The sequence below is a fragment of the Bacillus rossius genome, chromosome 1 (assembly GCF_032445375.1).
Source record: "Bacillus rossius redtenbacheri isolate Brsri chromosome 1, Brsri_v3, whole genome shotgun sequence".
NCBI classification, from domain to species: domain Eukaryota; kingdom Metazoa; phylum Arthropoda; class Insecta; order Phasmatodea; family Bacillidae; genus Bacillus; species Bacillus rossius.
The window spans coordinates 2137001-2153946 of record NC_086330.1 but is presented as its reverse complement, the minus strand read 5'-3'; the positions used below and the strand labels follow the sequence as shown (position 1 = coordinate 2153946).

Below are 16946 nucleotides of genomic sequence, written 5' to 3'. Positions count from 1 at the left end.
TAATGTAGCTATACTAACCTATCTAACCGTCCATAGTGTTTTAATGTAGCTAACCTAACCGACCACTTTTAATATTTGAATTCATTTTTCCTGCGCAAAAATAAAACAAATACCGAAGTTGGTCGAAGGTTAATTGTTCGGGTGTGATCGGGAATGGCAGAAATTTATGTGCATCTTAGGTCTCCCGATTACAAAGCTTGAAAATTACGGATTTTCAAGATGGTGGCCGTAACGAAAAGTGCAATGTTCAAGAATCCAATGTGGTGGGTTTGACATAAACCAGGATTTTTCCAAATTGAATTGAATTGTAATTAAGGTTTTTTAGATTTTATATTAATAAATTGAATGTTTACTTTTGCCGGGAATCGAACCTAGGAACTAAATAGATAAAGTACCTTAATTTTTTTAAGTATGCAATTTTTATTTATTTATATTTAATTTTTTCGGAATTTTTTGGTCAAAAAGTAAAGAATTTCAAGTTTATGGTCAAGGTCAAGGTTTATGGCGGCTTATGGCGGCTTGTCATCGGGAAATTTAAGCCACTTTTTGGTTCTTTCTAAGGCAAAAGTCTTTTGAAATTTTTTGAATTTTGAACTTTTGAATTTATGACGAAAATAACGGGAAATTTTTCCTAAAAAAACCCTTGACATTTCCTATGATTGTAGGAAATTTCTAGGAATTTTGAGTCATTTAGAGTTATTTTTGAGTAATTTTGAGTCCAAGATGGCCGCCGTGACGTTACAATTCAATATGGCGGAAATCGGAATGTGCACCACACTCCTACTGCTGGGCTCGGTCCGGCTATTATATTCTACTACAGACAAGGCTAAAATGTTTTAAACTTCAAATCTCGAAATTGTTTCGCGAATTATGCACATGCTAATTATTTGTTGATTAATTAAAGCATTTTTCGTGAATCAGTATGACTACTCGTTCGACAGCAACGCTGTATGCCCACGAAAGCAGGTGTCTTCCTTTGCGTTTGAAGGCCGGCTGCGAGAGAAGCTATTGCCTTATTTGACTGAGCCACTTTAAGAGGCGTTTGCTGCCGCACAAAATTACTGTGATTGGTGTTCTAACAGTAGTCACGTGTGCGCCAGAAAGAGCTACCCACGCCATCACAAATCACATTAGATGCTACAGTGTTTTAATTTTAAGTAGTCTGGAAGTCTTTTTAGCGAAAAATGCGTGTGACAAGTTGACCGTGTTTAGTCAAGATATCCCCATAAAAGGGAGCGACTAGTCACAGCCACAAAGCAAGTAAGATAAAGAGTTGCAACTCAATGTTATAACAATCGATCTTATTGTCTACCTTAAAATGGAAACCATGAGGATTTTGGAAGCAACTTAACAACTTAAAAGCAGTACATTATTTACAATTAATCACAGTTCAAATAAAAGTTATAATTATGGAATAATTATAGTAAATCAGTACTTAAATAGTAATAAAATTAAGTTTCACGTAAGATACAATTATTTTATCTAATTCATGCTCAGTAATTACAGTTACGATGTATGGCCCTATGTAAGCCGCACAATAATTGAGAGTCATGATGCGGCCTGTAGACTGGCGCCCCCCTGGTCGCAGTCACACAGCCGACTGAGTGTGTCTGCAAGTGGGCCGCAGGGCGAGGGTGGGGCAGCCAACCGCGGCCAGGGGGCGTGGCCTCGACGCATTGTGCAAGCGCCGCGCGAGGACCGCTCGCAATTGGCTGATCCGGAGCTGCGCGGTGTCGCAAGTCTGCCGGAACTAGGCGCCTCGCCGGCCTCCAGGTCCCCTCCGGGGTCAGCCCGCATGGACCAGTCCACTAGTGCCCTGGGCCAGTCCTCATGGACCAGTCCACTAGTGCCCTGGGCCAGGCCTCATGGACCAGTCCACTAGTGCCCTGGGCCAGGCCTCATGGACCAGTCCACTAGTGCCCTGGGCCAGGCCTCATGGACCAGTCCACTAGTGCCCTGGGCCAGGCCTCATGGACCAGTCCACTAGTGCCCTGGGCCAGGCCTCATGGACCAGTCCACTAGTGCCCTGGGCCAGGCCTCATGGACCAGTCCACTAGTGCCCTGGGCCAGGCCTCATGGACCAGTCCACTAGTGCCCTGGGCCAGGCCTCATGGACCAGTCCACTAGTGCCCTGGGCCAGGCCTCATGGACCAGTCCACTAGTGCCCTGGGCCAGGCCTCATGGACCAGTCCACTAGTGCCCTGGGCCAGGCCTCATGGACCAGTCCACTAGTGCCCTGGGCCAGGCCTCTTGGACCAGTCCACTAGTGCCCTGGGCCAGTCCTCATGGACCAGTCCACTAGTGCCCTGGGCCAGGCCTCATGGACCAGTCCACTAGTGCCCTGGGCCAGGCCTCATGGACCAGTCCACTAGTGCCCTGGGCCAGTCCTCATGGACCAGTCCACTAGTGCCCTGGGCCAGGCCTCATGGACCAGTCCACTAGTGCCCTGGGCCAGGCCTCATGGACCAGTCCACTAGTGCCCTGGGCCAGGCCTCATGGACCAGTCCACTAGTGCCCTGGGCCAGGCCTCATGGACCAGTCCACTAGTGCCCTGGGCCAGGCCTCATGGACCAGTCCACTAGTGCCCTGGGCCAGGCCTCATGGACCAGTCCACTAGTGCCCTGGGCCAGGCCTCATGGACCAGTCCACTAGTGCCCTGGGCCAGGCCTCATGGACCAGTCCACTAGTGCCCTGGGCCAGGCCTCATGGACCAGTCCACTAGTGCCCTGGGCCAGGCCTCATGGACCAGTCCACTAGTGCCCTGGGCCAGGCCTCATGGACCAGTCCACTAGTGCCCTGGGCCAGGCCTCATGGACCAGTCCACTAGTGCCCTGGGCCAGGCCTCATGGACCAGTCCACTAGTGCCCTGGGCCAGGCCTCATGGACCAGTCCACTAGTGCCCTGGGCCAGGCCTCATGGACCAGTCCACTAGTGCCCTGGGCCAGGCCTCATGGACCAGTCCACTAGTGCCCTGGGCCAGGCCTCATGGACCAGTCCACTAGTGCCCTGGGCCAGGCCCTTTGCTTCCAGCGGGGTGTTCTCGTTGTGCACGGGACAAGTCTGTGTTCCGAGCAGCAACCTTAACATCAGATAGGTAGGGACTGGAAAAATTGGCGGTTTAATGACCACTAGGATAGACTCCACGATTCTCTATGTACTCGGGCAACTATCACCTGGTCATTGGCTACCGACTCGGGACACATGTTTACTGCGATTCTTATTATTCGATACTTCTTTTGCTGAGTGTTTGCCATTGGCTCAGAGTCCTTCAGGTAAATTTCGGTCCAATCACTGACGCAGCATTAAGCTAAACGAGTTTGGATTCCAGCCTGTCTCGAAAGTAATCCGCGAATTTTTCCCGTCTCTACAGATAGGGAAGAAATGAAGATAAATGTGTAATGCCTAGAGACCTGTAAAATTCCCGGATTCATTTCGCGATAGGATAGAGTCCAAATACTTTTGACATTATTTGGCTTCAGTGATTGGGCCACAGTTTATCTGAATGACTCTGGGCCAATGAAAAATCTTTAACAGAAGAATTAGCGAATCACGATCATTCCAGTCAACAGGTGTTACGAGTCGGTAACCAATCAGCAGATGTAATTTGCACGAGTGCATAGAGGATCATGGAGTCTATCCTTTAGGGATTTGAAATCGCGAATTTTTCAGGTGTCTAGTCATGCCATTCCCGTGAGTCCTTTCAAACATCAATGGGTCTTGTTGTATCGAAACATTCTAAATAACACTTTTTTTTTAAAAAAATTTAACTCTCCTAAAAATACATTTAAAAAAAATGAAATACGGTAACAGGACCACATATGCGCCCTCCACGATGTCACAACTTGGATATCTTAAGAGTAGTTTACAACTCCCGTGGCTTCTTCTGGAGATCTGTGCTCTGGAAGGGGGAGGCGGCGGCTAAGGGCGACATTGGCTCGCTCGACGTACCTTGCAGCCTTTAAGGACGAGGCCTCCACATGTCGAGCTGTCCTCGCGTCGGAAACACGCCTCTATGAGACTCCAAGCGGCGAGTGTCTCTCAAAGCTGGAATATTGAAGATAAAGGCTTACAGCACTTCCATGATGAGGTGTTTAAATATTTTCATACGTAAGAACACACGTTGACAAAAATACGTTTTAGCCTTTTCCACTGTCAAAAATGTACACGTTGTAGACAAAACCATGGAGCGTTACTTGTACGGATAAGTGCAACGGCTTTGAAATGCTGTTCGTAACCAGTCACTTTTAAGTGGTGTCGAGTGGTTTGCAAATAGCGCGTGGCACGCCGTGGTTTGCCTCGCTCGGAGCCAGGCACACGGAGACTTGTGGGACACCCAACCCCGCCTTCTCCCTGTTGGCACTCGTTGGGACGAGTTTGCCTTCTGAGGCTTCGCTCGGGCCTGCACATTGTCGACACCGCCGAGTACTGCCGCACATCTCATGTGGCACCTTTCCGCAGCATTGTCGTGGCATCAGAGCTGGCTTTAGTTCATACACGTATCTGCAAATGTGTGTGCTCTATGAGACAAATGTTCTTCTAGCACATCTGTGCTAACTTAGAAACGTTTAACTATTACAGAGCACATTTAAATGTGCGAAAAAATCCGTGAAAATGTACATTAATTATTTGCATTAATATCTACACAATGTATTTACTTTCCATAAATCAAACACTATTCATAACTCCATTGAAGGTGTCTTTGAGAACTTGTTCCAAAGCTCACTCTACTCCATGGTCGTGTTTGTTATGAGTGCCGCAGCGCCTACACTGTTCTACTTGCAGTTCTACTGGAAATATTCGGCTTGTCTTGTAGTCCTCGCCTGGAGATCGGCGCGCTGACGTCACCGGACAGCATTCCACACGCGCTGGAAGTGGACTGCTTGCTGTCTGGTCGGGGAGGGGGGTTTATGACAGGGCGCGCTAAGAGAGACACTTCTTGCCGTGTTGCGTACAAGTGTGAGCCGTACATACACACTCCAGAAACAACTGCTTAATTCAGCGAGGCGACAAATATGGCCGTGCAAGAGCGACCCACGTGGCCGGACAAGAATAACGAGCGACAAGATGGCTGGTTGTCGCTTGTCCTTGTTGAAATGTAAATGACCGCGACTACATTCACGTGAAAGTCCGCACGCTCTTGTTTTTTTTTTTTAGTCTGGGACAACATCCAATAGTATAGCGGCATAGCAGTCGTATTTCACTGCCCTGGGATGTTGTAAACTGTGGAGTGTTTTTTTGAACAGATATTCATTTTTGTTACAGTGAAAATTATGACTTGGCAGGTAAAGGAAAGTAACTGTTACAAAATATTTCCGTCATTGTGTGTGCAATTTTTATAGATTACGTATCGCAAATACAGTTTGTCAGACCGTTATTAACCATGCATATCGTGAATATGCGCATATAAAATTAAATCAATATTAGATTGTGTATACAAATTGAAAGATGCAGGCTAACACTCGTTGTATAGCACACATTAATCAATGTATTATAAATATTTGTTGCAATTAGTGTTTGTATCAAGGCTTGGAAAGGATTAGTACAGCAACAAAAAGTTCAGGATTATCAGTTGGAAGAAAGGTCTAGGAGTCAGAAATGTACTCGCAAGCAATGCATAGTTTGATTTTCAACCGAATTTCCAAACTCGCTAATATTCACAACTGCATGCGTTTAGCCTGGTCCGTCGTGCTGAGACTAGTGGCTGCCCCTTGGGAAAGGGAGGGGGGGGGGGGGTTTGTAGGCATCACATCACGAGTGCGCCAGTTAAGAAACTTCACTAGTAACCAATGAACTGGTGGCATGTTACTGAGTACACAGTAGTGCAGGTCACTGAAGGTCACTGAACCCGACAATAAGTCCAGTTCCTGGTCAAGAGAGATTGTGAACCATCACCGGAGAATGTGATTGTTAGTCCTCCACAATCTCAGTGCAAGCCTGTGGACTCGTTTTGGTCAGCAAGAACTCGTCCTGTGATCGATGGCTCAATGAGTAAGCAGAAGACCTGGTTCAGAACCCCCGTGATTTAACTTGGTAGTACCTTCTACCACACACGACAGGGATCCGGTGTTACGGAGACAGTTACAGCACAAAATATATTTTAGGGATAAATCACCATATTTAGTTATGATCCTTGTGTACCTACTTATTAGAACTAAGGTGAAACCGTTTCCTGGCCCAGCCACAAGTTCGGCCAGGTGACCAGCTAGCACGACTCGTGGGTTTATCGTGATGGTCAACAGAGTCGCCTCGTCGGTGCTTCTTCTCGAGTGTTCAGTGAGAACTGCTGTGCCAGCTCTCTTGGCACTGGAGACATTGTTCGTAGAAGGGAGTTGTGAAACGGCGCGTGTGAGTGCGCTGATGGTTGATAGTGGCACACGTCGGGCTGAAGAGCCGCGCTGGGGGCAGCCAGCCACAGCTCCGCCCGGTCCGACCCGGCATTACGCAACCTGAGCCGCAACAGGTTAAATTGGCGTTTATTTTTCTGGGTCAGCCGGTAATCCCGGCGCTAATTGTCTCAGACGACCTTGCGGTGTCCAGGTCCAGGAGTGGAGAGGACCAGAGCTGCCCCTGGGAGCTGGGAGTGGTCTCGCCAGCACCGCCCTCCGGAGATACACGGCCTCTAGCGTCCCGTGGCACCTGGTGAGCTCTGCCGGGCAGTCCTCGTCCTCCGACACCCCCAGGTGTCCGGGCAGCGGGTGATCTGGAGACCTTGTCCGGGGGCCAGCACTGCTGGGCCCTCGCTGTGACAGCAGCGGCTTGTCTGGAGAAGGTCACAAGCCGGCTCCGAGGTATCGGGGCCGGAGGGAGGTCCCAGGGACTGGTGGTCACAACTGGGCGGTTACCGAGGTACCTGAGTCCAGGCAGTAGCGCGGGCGAGACATTGTTGCTGCCGAGGATGGTGAAGAGACGTATCGGCACAGTGTGTTTGGAATTTGCATTCTGAATACTCCAACTTTCAACTGACAATTGAGCAATGTTACTAGTTATTGTTATGCATTTAAACTCTACATGGCTACCAAATATTTTAAAATTTCTAAACTGTAACATAAAGTTTAAAAAGAAACAGAGCTTTAAAAAATATTCACACTTTAATACAAAACTCCCATTTAGCACAATGTTAATAATGGGGTCCACTACTACTACCGAAATTAGTTTGTAGGCTGCCACGAGCTTCACTAAGCTTGGAGCACGTCTACAAGAGTCCCCACTCCGGCGCTAGCCTGCACGGCCTGGCGCTCTGGACGGCAGAGTCTCTCGGAGATGTGACACACCTGGACTAGCACCTAGTGATACTTCCTGCAAGTGAACCACAGGCAAGCCGGACGGATCAAGAGGGTACGGGAGGCGATGATGCTGGGATGGGTCTCATCAGCTCCTCTGCGAACACCTCCGACCCGCGACGAGACGGCGTGTTCCAGCCCTGGAGGGAGCTTGTGACCATCAGACCCGGCGGTCAGACTCACCAGCAGAGCCGCTCTCTTGGTCCCTGACGAGCCTCGGAGACCCGGGTTCGTCGCACGCAGGGGCCGTGTTCCCGCAGTGTCTGGGTCCTCTTCCTCGCACATGCACACTTCTGCGCTGGAGGCCGGGGGAATTCATTCAAAATACAATACAAATTTAATTCGAACAGTTGCTATAACTGTTTCCAGTAGAGTTGTAGAGATGTAAGTAAACTAACTTGAACTCAGAAGGGCCGCCGTGGCACTATCGCACAGCACAGCCACAGCACAGGCACAGCACAGGCACAGCACAGCCACAGCACAGCCACAGCACAGACACAGCACAGACACAGCACCGCCACAGCACAGCCACAGCACAGCCACAGCACAGCCACAGCACAGCCACAGCACAGACACAGCACAGACACAGCACCGCCACAGCACAGCCACAGCACAGCCACAGCACAGCCACAGCACAGACACAGCACCGCCACAGCACAGCCACAGCACAGCCACAGCACAGCCACAGCACAGCCACAGCACAGCCACAGCACAGCCACAGCACAGACACAGGACAGCCACAGCACAGCCAAAGCACAGCCACAGCACAGCCACAGCACAGACACAGCACAGCCACAGCACAGCCACAGCACAGCCACAGCACAGCCACAGCACAGCCACAGCACAGCCACAGCACAGCCACAGCACAGCCACAGCACAGACACAGCACCGCCACAGCACAGCCACAGCACAGCCACAGCACAGCCACAGCACAGCCACAGCACAGCCACAGCACAGACACAGCACAGCCACAGTACAGTCACAGAACAGACATAGCACAGTCATAGCTCAGCCACAGCACAGCCACAGCACAGCCACAGTACAGTCACAGAACAGACATAGCACAGCCACAGCACAGCCACAGCACAGCCACAGCACAGCCACAGCACAGCCACAGCACAGCCACAGCACAGACACAGCACAGCCACAGTACAGTCACAGAACAGACATAGCACAGCCACAGCACAGACACAGCACAGCCACAGCACAGCCACAGCACAGACATAGCACAGCCACAGCACAGCCACAGCACAGACACAGCACCGCCACAGCACAGCCACAGCATAGCCACAGCACAGCCACAGCACAGCCACAGCACAGCCACAGCACAGCCACAGCACAGACACAGGACAGCCACAGAACAGACATAGCACAGCCACAGCACAGCCACAGCACAGCCACAGCACAGCCACAGTACAGTCACAGAACAGACATAGCACAGCCACAGCACAGCCACAGCACAGCCACAGCACAGACACAGCACCGCCACAGCACAGCCACAGCACAGCCACAGCACAGACACAGCACAGCCACAGCACAGCCACAGCACAGCCACAGCACAGCCACAGTACAGTCACAGAACAGACATAGCACAGCCACATCACAGCCACAGCACAGCCACAGCACAGCCACAGCACAGCCACAGCACAGCCACAGCACAGCCACAGCACAGACACAGGACAGCCACAGCACAGCCACAGCACAGCCACAGCACAGCCACAGCACAGCCACAGCACAGCCACAGCACAGCCACAGCACAGCCACAGCACAGCCACAGCACAGCCACAGCACAGCCACAGCACAGCCACAGCACAGACACAGCACAGCCACAGCACAGACACAGCACAGCCACAGCACAGCCACAGCACAGCCACAGCACAGCCACAGCACAGCCACAGCACAGACACAGCACCGCCACAGCACAGCCACAGCACAGCCACAGCACAGACACAGCACAGCCACAGTACAGTCACAGAACAGACATAGCACAGTCATAGCTCAGCCACAGCACAGCCACAGCACAGCCACAGTACAGTCACAGAACAGACATAGCACAGCCACAGCACAGCCACAGCACAGCCACAGCACAGCCACAGCACAGCCACAGCACAGACACAGCACAGCCACAGTACAGTCACAGAACAGACATAGCACAGCCACAGCACAGACACAGCACAGCCACAGCACAGCCACAGCACAGACACAGCACAGCCACAGCACAGCCACAGCACAGCCACAGCACAGCCACAGCACAGTCACAGAACAGACATAGCACAGCCACAGCACAGCCACAGCACAGCCACAGCACAGCCACAGCACAGACACAGCACAGCCACAGCACAGACACAGCACAGCCACAGTACAGTCACAGAACAGACATAGCACAGTCATAGCACAGTCATAGCACAGACACAGCACCGCCACAGCACAGCCACAGCACAGACACAGCACAGCCACAGTACAGTCACAGAACAGACATAGCACAGTCATAGCTCAGCCACAGCACAGCCACAGCCACAGCCACAGCACAGCCACACTGGCTCCTGAGCTGCCCAATAACCTGCAGAGGGCGTGGGCTAGAGGCATTCATCAGGAACTACTCAGCCCAGATGTATGGTCTTCTAGCGTGCGTAGGTGTGAGGTGGAACCTGCTGCTACAACAATGCGCGACATTTTTCTGCCTTTATAGTTTATTACTAGAAAATCTATTTTCTAGGCCACATTACCCTTCGCTTATCATTGCAGCTTTAATTTTGTTGCTGCTATGATTGGCGACAAAACCGCGCAATCGCTTGACCGGAACAATTGGAAAGAAGCCTTATGATTGGCCTGAAAATAACTGCGTCATGCCAGAAATGTCAAGTGCATCCAACAGAGCAAGAACAAACATTTATGAAGACTTCCCAGTAGGGACAGGAAAAATTCGTGCGTTCAATGACCTGCAGGATGAACTCCATAGTTCTGCGTGCACTCGGTCAAATGCCACCCACTCATTGGCTGCTGTCTTGTGAGACGTCCCAACGTAGCAGCCTGTGATTCGATACAGCTTTGGTTGGGTGTTTCTCATTGGCTCAGAGTCACCCAGGTGAGTTGCGAGCCAATAGCAGAGGCAGCACTGAGGTATAACTATTTGTATTTTAGCCTATCGCGAAATGAATTCGCGAATTTTTCCGGTCTCTACTTGCAAGCATACTGGGGCACGGCACTACGTGTGTCAGCCAGCACGACTGCGGCATGTCGCCCAGTGTGACCGAGGCAGCACCACGCACCTGCTGCGAGGATATTCCCGCCTCGCCGCTGCAGTTGGCAGCACTGCTGCGGGCGACCGGTCGCGCCACACGGGCAGAATTACACCTCCCGCGGACAGCTCATTCCCCACGCCCCTCGGGCGCCGGGAAGGCATTTATCTTCGCCTCCCTGCCAATAATTTTTTTCCGGCCGGCCCCCGCTGTGCCTCACACGTAAACCCGTGCATCGCGAGTGGAATGCGTGTTTCGGAACGCGCTACCGGGTCCTCGCATCGCTCGCAGTGCCCCTGGCGGCAACAGCGGGAAACAAGCTCGCCGCTTCATTCGTCCCGGCGGGAGAGTTCCGCCTTAATTAAAATGCAGTGATAAATGTTGGCCGGGCAATAAACTTAACTGCCGGCCATCTAATACTGCAAGCTTTTATAACGGAACAAGCATCTACACGCGAGCAGTTAATGGTCGGACAACATTTCAACCAACTAACTCGTAGGTTGTTTTCAATACGTATGTTAGAATGATAGCTTTCTCTCTCCTTTGAAGTTCCAACATTATAAACTAAAATATATACGTAATATTATAAATATTTAAATTTCTGGAACTTGTTTTGATGACCACACATTGGTAACACAACTAAAGAGCTTGCCTACTTTCAAATGGGTTGCTACTTTTTCTCTAGATGAATTACTATTAGCTCTATTGTGGTGTAAAACATCCATATAAAACGTGCAGTAGGCCTACAGTATTTTATAACGGCTCAATGCCGAGCTAAGATCTCCCCGAAGTAGCGTTGCGTCATGACATCGCAGTTCTCTGATTCTGCAGCCACTCACAAGCGGCCCTGTGGAGTGGACAAGCCCGCCGTCATACACATTCTCCCTGAAGTCTTCTGGCAGGCCTGGAAGGACGGGTGTATACAGTTATAGGTTAAATTGTTTAAACTTCAATTATCTGCATTGAAAAGGCGTCAGAGTATATGACAACAACAGTAGGCTATTGTCAGCGATGATACAAAAACAAAACAAAAAAAAAGGGGGGGGGGGGGTTTGTCTGTAAAGTCGGTTTACGGACGATAATTTTACGTGATAACGTCATAAGAAAAAAATTGATGAAAAATTGCATACTTTTTAATTTTCAAATATTATTTACAGTTTTTGCAAATTTAATTTAAATAATTTGTTTAAATATCATCACGAACAATTAGTTAAAAAGCTCGCCTTAACCTGTTTGATATTATAGAAGACTAGATATTGCCCGGCAGGCGTTGCAATGCCTCAATCAATTTATTAAACGTATACTAAGCATCTCTCTTTATCTCTCTAATTCTCTATCTCTCTATGTATATCTCTATAACTCTCTCTATCTTTCTATTTATATCTCTATCTCTATATATCTTTCTAGCGGACCCGACAGACATTGTCCTGCCCAAATGTACATATGGCGGTAAGTATTTCTACGCTGGACATTTTGTATCTTCTCATTATACATACCCCTCCTCTTGGGCACGCCACTGCCGTTACCAAAAACCTTTCCCATGTTTACGCAGAAGGCAACAACAATGCAAAAGCCCGTTGCCATGGAGGCTAATTATCAACAATGCTTAGTTTTTTTGCTTTTAAAGCGTGTTTTTTTAGTTTTTTCTTAACTCAGAATCGAGATAAAAATATCCAATTGTGAATCTAAACCATCCTCGAATCCCCGTGAACTCACACAAAAAATTTCATCAAAATCGGTCCAGCCGTCTAGGAGGAGTTCAGTGACATACACACGCACACAAGAAATATATATATATAAAGATTTTCTCGCAAGGTGGTTGGCCGGTTCTTGCACGCTCGGCTCAGGCGGAACGTGACAATTTTTCGCGCGTGCAGCCGGCGTTCGTCGATTTATAAGACGTTATCACGTCAATTGAAAAACATCGCTAGTATTGTTAGCTAATAGTGGTTATCGCTGAACCATTTGACCAATTTGCAGTTGCAATTCTTGTTGAGAACGCCTGTATCAAAGTTCTGACATACGCACAGCGCTAGTGACAGTAGTGACAGCAGTGACAGCAGTGACAGCAGTTTGGGCTATCAACCGCGTCGCAGGCAATCCAGGGAGCAACACCCTGTCATCAGTCCGTGAATTATGTATGAGTACAAACTTTGCCTGCATTTCCTGAAATATTTCAGCTTGAGTTCCGTAACAAAATGTACTTACGTATGTGTGCATACAGTAGTTTGTGGATGTGAGTGAATGTATTCCACAACATGGGTTAATAACAGTACACTGAAAGTATTGCTGTTTCTTAGCTAAGATGACAAGAGATATCTAACCGGGTACCACATAAGGAAACTGCAGCAGAAAGCAAGTGCCCAGAGTGACCTTGGGCGTACTGTAGCAGCAGGCTGGAGTTGCGGAACACTGCATGACGTGTCATGGCGCGGTGTAACAGCACACTGGCCCCTGATTGGTCGACACTGCCTGGCGGCACCCCTCTGCAGCTCATTGTGGAACACTGAGTCGTGGTACAAACAACTAGCAGAGGCTGCATTAGCCTATCAATACAACAGGTTGCTTGTCATAACTAATTGTTTCTGTTTTTTTACCCGCGTTAAAGAACATATTAATGGTCAACATATAATGTGTTTGTCAATATTTGTGGTGAACACAAGTGTCTTCAAAGTGGTAAATTAGCCACAGCGATACTGTGATGTTACTGCTGTCAGAGGTCAGCTACTTCGTGGACATTGCAAGAGTATTTAGTTCCAGCACAAAGTATCTGGCAAGCTGTAGCAGGGCAGGAGCTCCCAGCCAGTAGCGCAGAGTGCCTGTGGTGTATTGGTGGAGCGGTGGAGTGGTGGTGTGGTGGAGCGGTGGAGTGGTGGTGTGGTGGAGCGGTAGAGAGGTGCAGTGGTGGAGTGCTGGAGGCAGCCCGCCCACGCTGACCCACTTAGCGCGGGAAAGGAGAGGCAGCCGGAGTGCCTTGAGACACATAGCGCATTGTGCCGTCACACCTGTAATTACCTGGCCACATTGTCCCCACCGAGGCCATCACACAGCCGTCACAGCCTCGCCACGGTGCCATCTGCCTCGGGCCTTCTCCGCTCCACGAGACCACAGCCCAGTGTTCTGTCCGATACCGCCAAGCAACGCTCTTATTCTCTTCTTTGTGTATCTGCAAACTATGCTGAATTTATCGGCAACTAACAGCCTGAAAGTCGTTACATTTTTGAAAGAAAATGTTGGCTACCGTGATATATATACACTTTTTTTTTTTTGTTCGTTCGTTGCTGGAAATGTTAACATTAGTAAACTTCATCAGTGCAATGCCGGTTGAGTTGCAAGTCAAGAATAAAATCAAAATTTCATCTTTTCATCACTTATTTTAATCACAAGCCTCTACTCAAAATAAATCACTTTAGTAGACCTACAGGTTAGCATTTGCTCAGCATACGAATGCAAGAATGTGAATTTAGAAATCTTATGTAGTGAAAAATAATAATTAATATATTGAAAATAACCTATTCTTCACACAACGTAATTAATTTGGGCCATAAAAATATAAATTCAATTACAGACTAAATGTTTTGCTTGCGAATCGCAAATCGTAGATAGCATTGCTAGGGCATTATTAGGGTTACTAAAGCTGAATAATTTTAGGAATTGTCCTGTTCTAATTACTCTGAAACAGCAGCATATTACACGTCTCCGCGCCCCTGATGGCCAAGTGAAGGTCCGCTACAGTCGCATGAAGACTGTGCTCCGCTGGGACAATGCAGTGGTTGCCCCGCGCAGGAGACATGTCCATGCACTCGGTCTTGAATTATTTATATCAGTCTTATTAAAGACAACAAAGTGGAAATAAAATAAATATTCTCTAAGGGAATTAACTATTAATATAGATTAAAAATCTTTTAAAAAACAAAAAACAAAATCTGCGAAACAAACCAACAAAGATGTGAGGTGGTTGAGATAAAGCAGAAGTAGCCAAAAGCTTAAATGAAATAATAAACATTTAATTTTATAGCCATGATGTTAGATATAGAAAAGTGCTAGAGAAAATGGGAACCGTTCAACATTGGGTTGAATATCAAGAACAACTTGAAATAACCATTCCTCACTGGACTTAAGTAGTAAAGTGCGTTAAAATACGTTAGGAAAACACAAGCAGAGTTCTGAGAAACCATGACGAATACTCTCGACAAAGATGCTGTGTTACTCCCGTCACACGCTGACCTCTGAGATGTAGTCCGTGGTGTCATTGAACAAGATCGTTGCTATCGAGTATTTTTGGTGATGGCACAGCTAAACTAGACAGATGTGTTGGTTCATCTGCCGAGCGAGATGTCGCAGTGGTGAGGCACTGCGCTCTCACCACGGAGGTGCGGCCATCTTGGTGGCGGCTTGCCGGGGTGACTCCCAGGCCTCCCAGGACTCCCAGGACTCACAGGACTCCCAGGACTTCCAGGACTCACAGGACTCCCAGGACTCCCAGGACTTCCAGGACTCCCAGGACTCCCAGGACTCACAGGACTTCCAGGACTCCCAGGACTTCCAGGACTCCCAGGCCTCCCAGGACTCCCAGGACTCACAGGACTCCCAGGACTTCCAGGACTCCCAGGACTCACAGGACTCCCAGGACTTCCAGGACTCACAGGACTCACAGGACTCACAGGACTTCCAGGACTCCCAGACCTCCCAGGACTCCCAGGACTCACAGGACTCCCAGGACTTCCAGGACTCACAAGACTCACAGGACTCACAGGACTTCCAGGACTCACAGGACTTCCAGGACTCCCAAGACTCCCATGACTTCCAGGATTCTTAGGACTCCCAGGACTCCCAGAATTCCCAGGACTTCCAGGACTCACAAGACTCACAGGACTCACAGGACTTCCAGGACTCACAGGCCTCCCAGGACTCACAGGACTTCCAGGACTCCCAAGACTCCCATGACTTCCAGGATTCTTAGGACTCCCAGGACTCCCAGGCCTCCCAGGACTCCCAGGACTCACAGGACTTCCAGGACTCACAAGACTCACAGGACTCACAGGACTTCCAGGACTCACAAGACTCCCAGGACTCACAGGACTTCCAGGACTCACATGACTTCCAGGACTCCCAAGACTCCCATGACTTCCAGGATTCTTAGGACTCCCAGGACTCCCAGGCCTCCCAGGACTCCCAGGACTCACATGACTCCCAGGACTTCCAGGACTCACAAGACTCACAGGACTCACAGGACTTCCAGGACTCACAAGACTCCCAGGACTCCCAGGACTTCCAGGACTCACAAGACTCCCAGGACTCCCAGGACTTCCAGGACTCCCAGGACTCCCAGGACTCACAGGACTTCCAGGACTCACAAGACTCACAGGACTCACAGGACTTCCAGGACTCCCAGGACTCACAGGACTCCCAGGACTTCCAGGACTCACAAGACTCACAGGACTCACAGGACTTCCAGGACTCACAAGACTCCCAGACCTCCCAGGACTTCCAGGACTCCCAGGACTCCCAGGACTCCCAGGACTTCCAGGACTCACAAGACTCCCAGGACTCCCAGGACTTCCAGGACTCCCAGGACTCCCAGGACTCACAGGACTTCCAGGACTCACAAGACTCCCAGGACTCCCAGGACTTCCAGGACTCACAAGACTCACAGGACTCACAGGACTTCCAGGACTCACAAGACTCCCAGGACTCACAGGACTTCCAGGACTCCCAGGACTCCCAGGACTCCCAGGACTTCCAGGACTCACAAGACTCACAGGACTCACAGGACTTCCAGGACTCACAAGACTCACAGGACTCCCAGGACTCACAGGACTCCCAGGACTTCCAGGCCTCCCAGGACTTCCAGGACTCCCAGGACTTCCAGGACTCCCAGGACTCCCAGGACTTCCAGGACTCCCAGGACTCCCAGGCCTCCCAGGACTCCCAGGACTCACAGGACTCCCAGGACTTCCAGGACTCACAGGACTCCCAGGACTCCCAGGACTCCCAGGACTCCCAGGACTCACAGGACTTCCAGGACTCACAGGACTTCCAGGACTCCCAAGACTCCCATGACTTCCAGGATTCTTAGGACTCCCAGGACTCCCAGGCCTCCCAGGACTCCCAGGACTCACAGGACTCCCAGGACTTCCAGGACTCACAGGACTCCCAGGACTCCCAGGACTCACAGGACTCCCAGGACTTCCAGGACTCACAGGACTCCCAGGACTCCCAGGACTCCCAGGCCTCCCAGGACTCCCAGGACTCACAGGACTCCCAGGACTCCCAGGACTCCCAGGCCTCCCAGGACTCCCAGGACTCACAGGACTCCCAGGACTTCCAGGACTCACAGGACTCCCAGGACTCCCAGGACTCACAGGCCTCACAAGTCTCTCAGGACTCCCAGGACTCTCGGGACGGCCACTTCAAGAGGCAGAGG

At 50.0% G+C, this 16946-nt stretch overlaps 2 protein-coding genes across 2 annotated transcripts in view; one reads left to right on the top strand and one right to left on the bottom strand.

Annotated features, from left to right (window-relative positions):
- The window catches only part of LOC134531090 (NADPH oxidase 5), a 273671-nt gene that overhangs the window by 80886 nt on the left and 175839 nt on the right, over window positions 1-16946 (top strand). The window lies entirely within an intron of this gene.
- Window positions 16595-16946, bottom strand: part of LOC134530723 (tetra-peptide repeat homeobox protein 1-like) — a gene marked incomplete at its 5' end in the record, with an annotated part of 8381 nt that continues 8029 nt past the window's right edge. Inside the window, one exon of the mRNA XM_063365844.1 lies at window positions 16595-16843. Within this exon, the coding sequence (XP_063221914.1) occupies window positions 16595-16843 (249 nt within the window). The remainder of the gene's footprint in view (window positions 16844-16946) is intronic.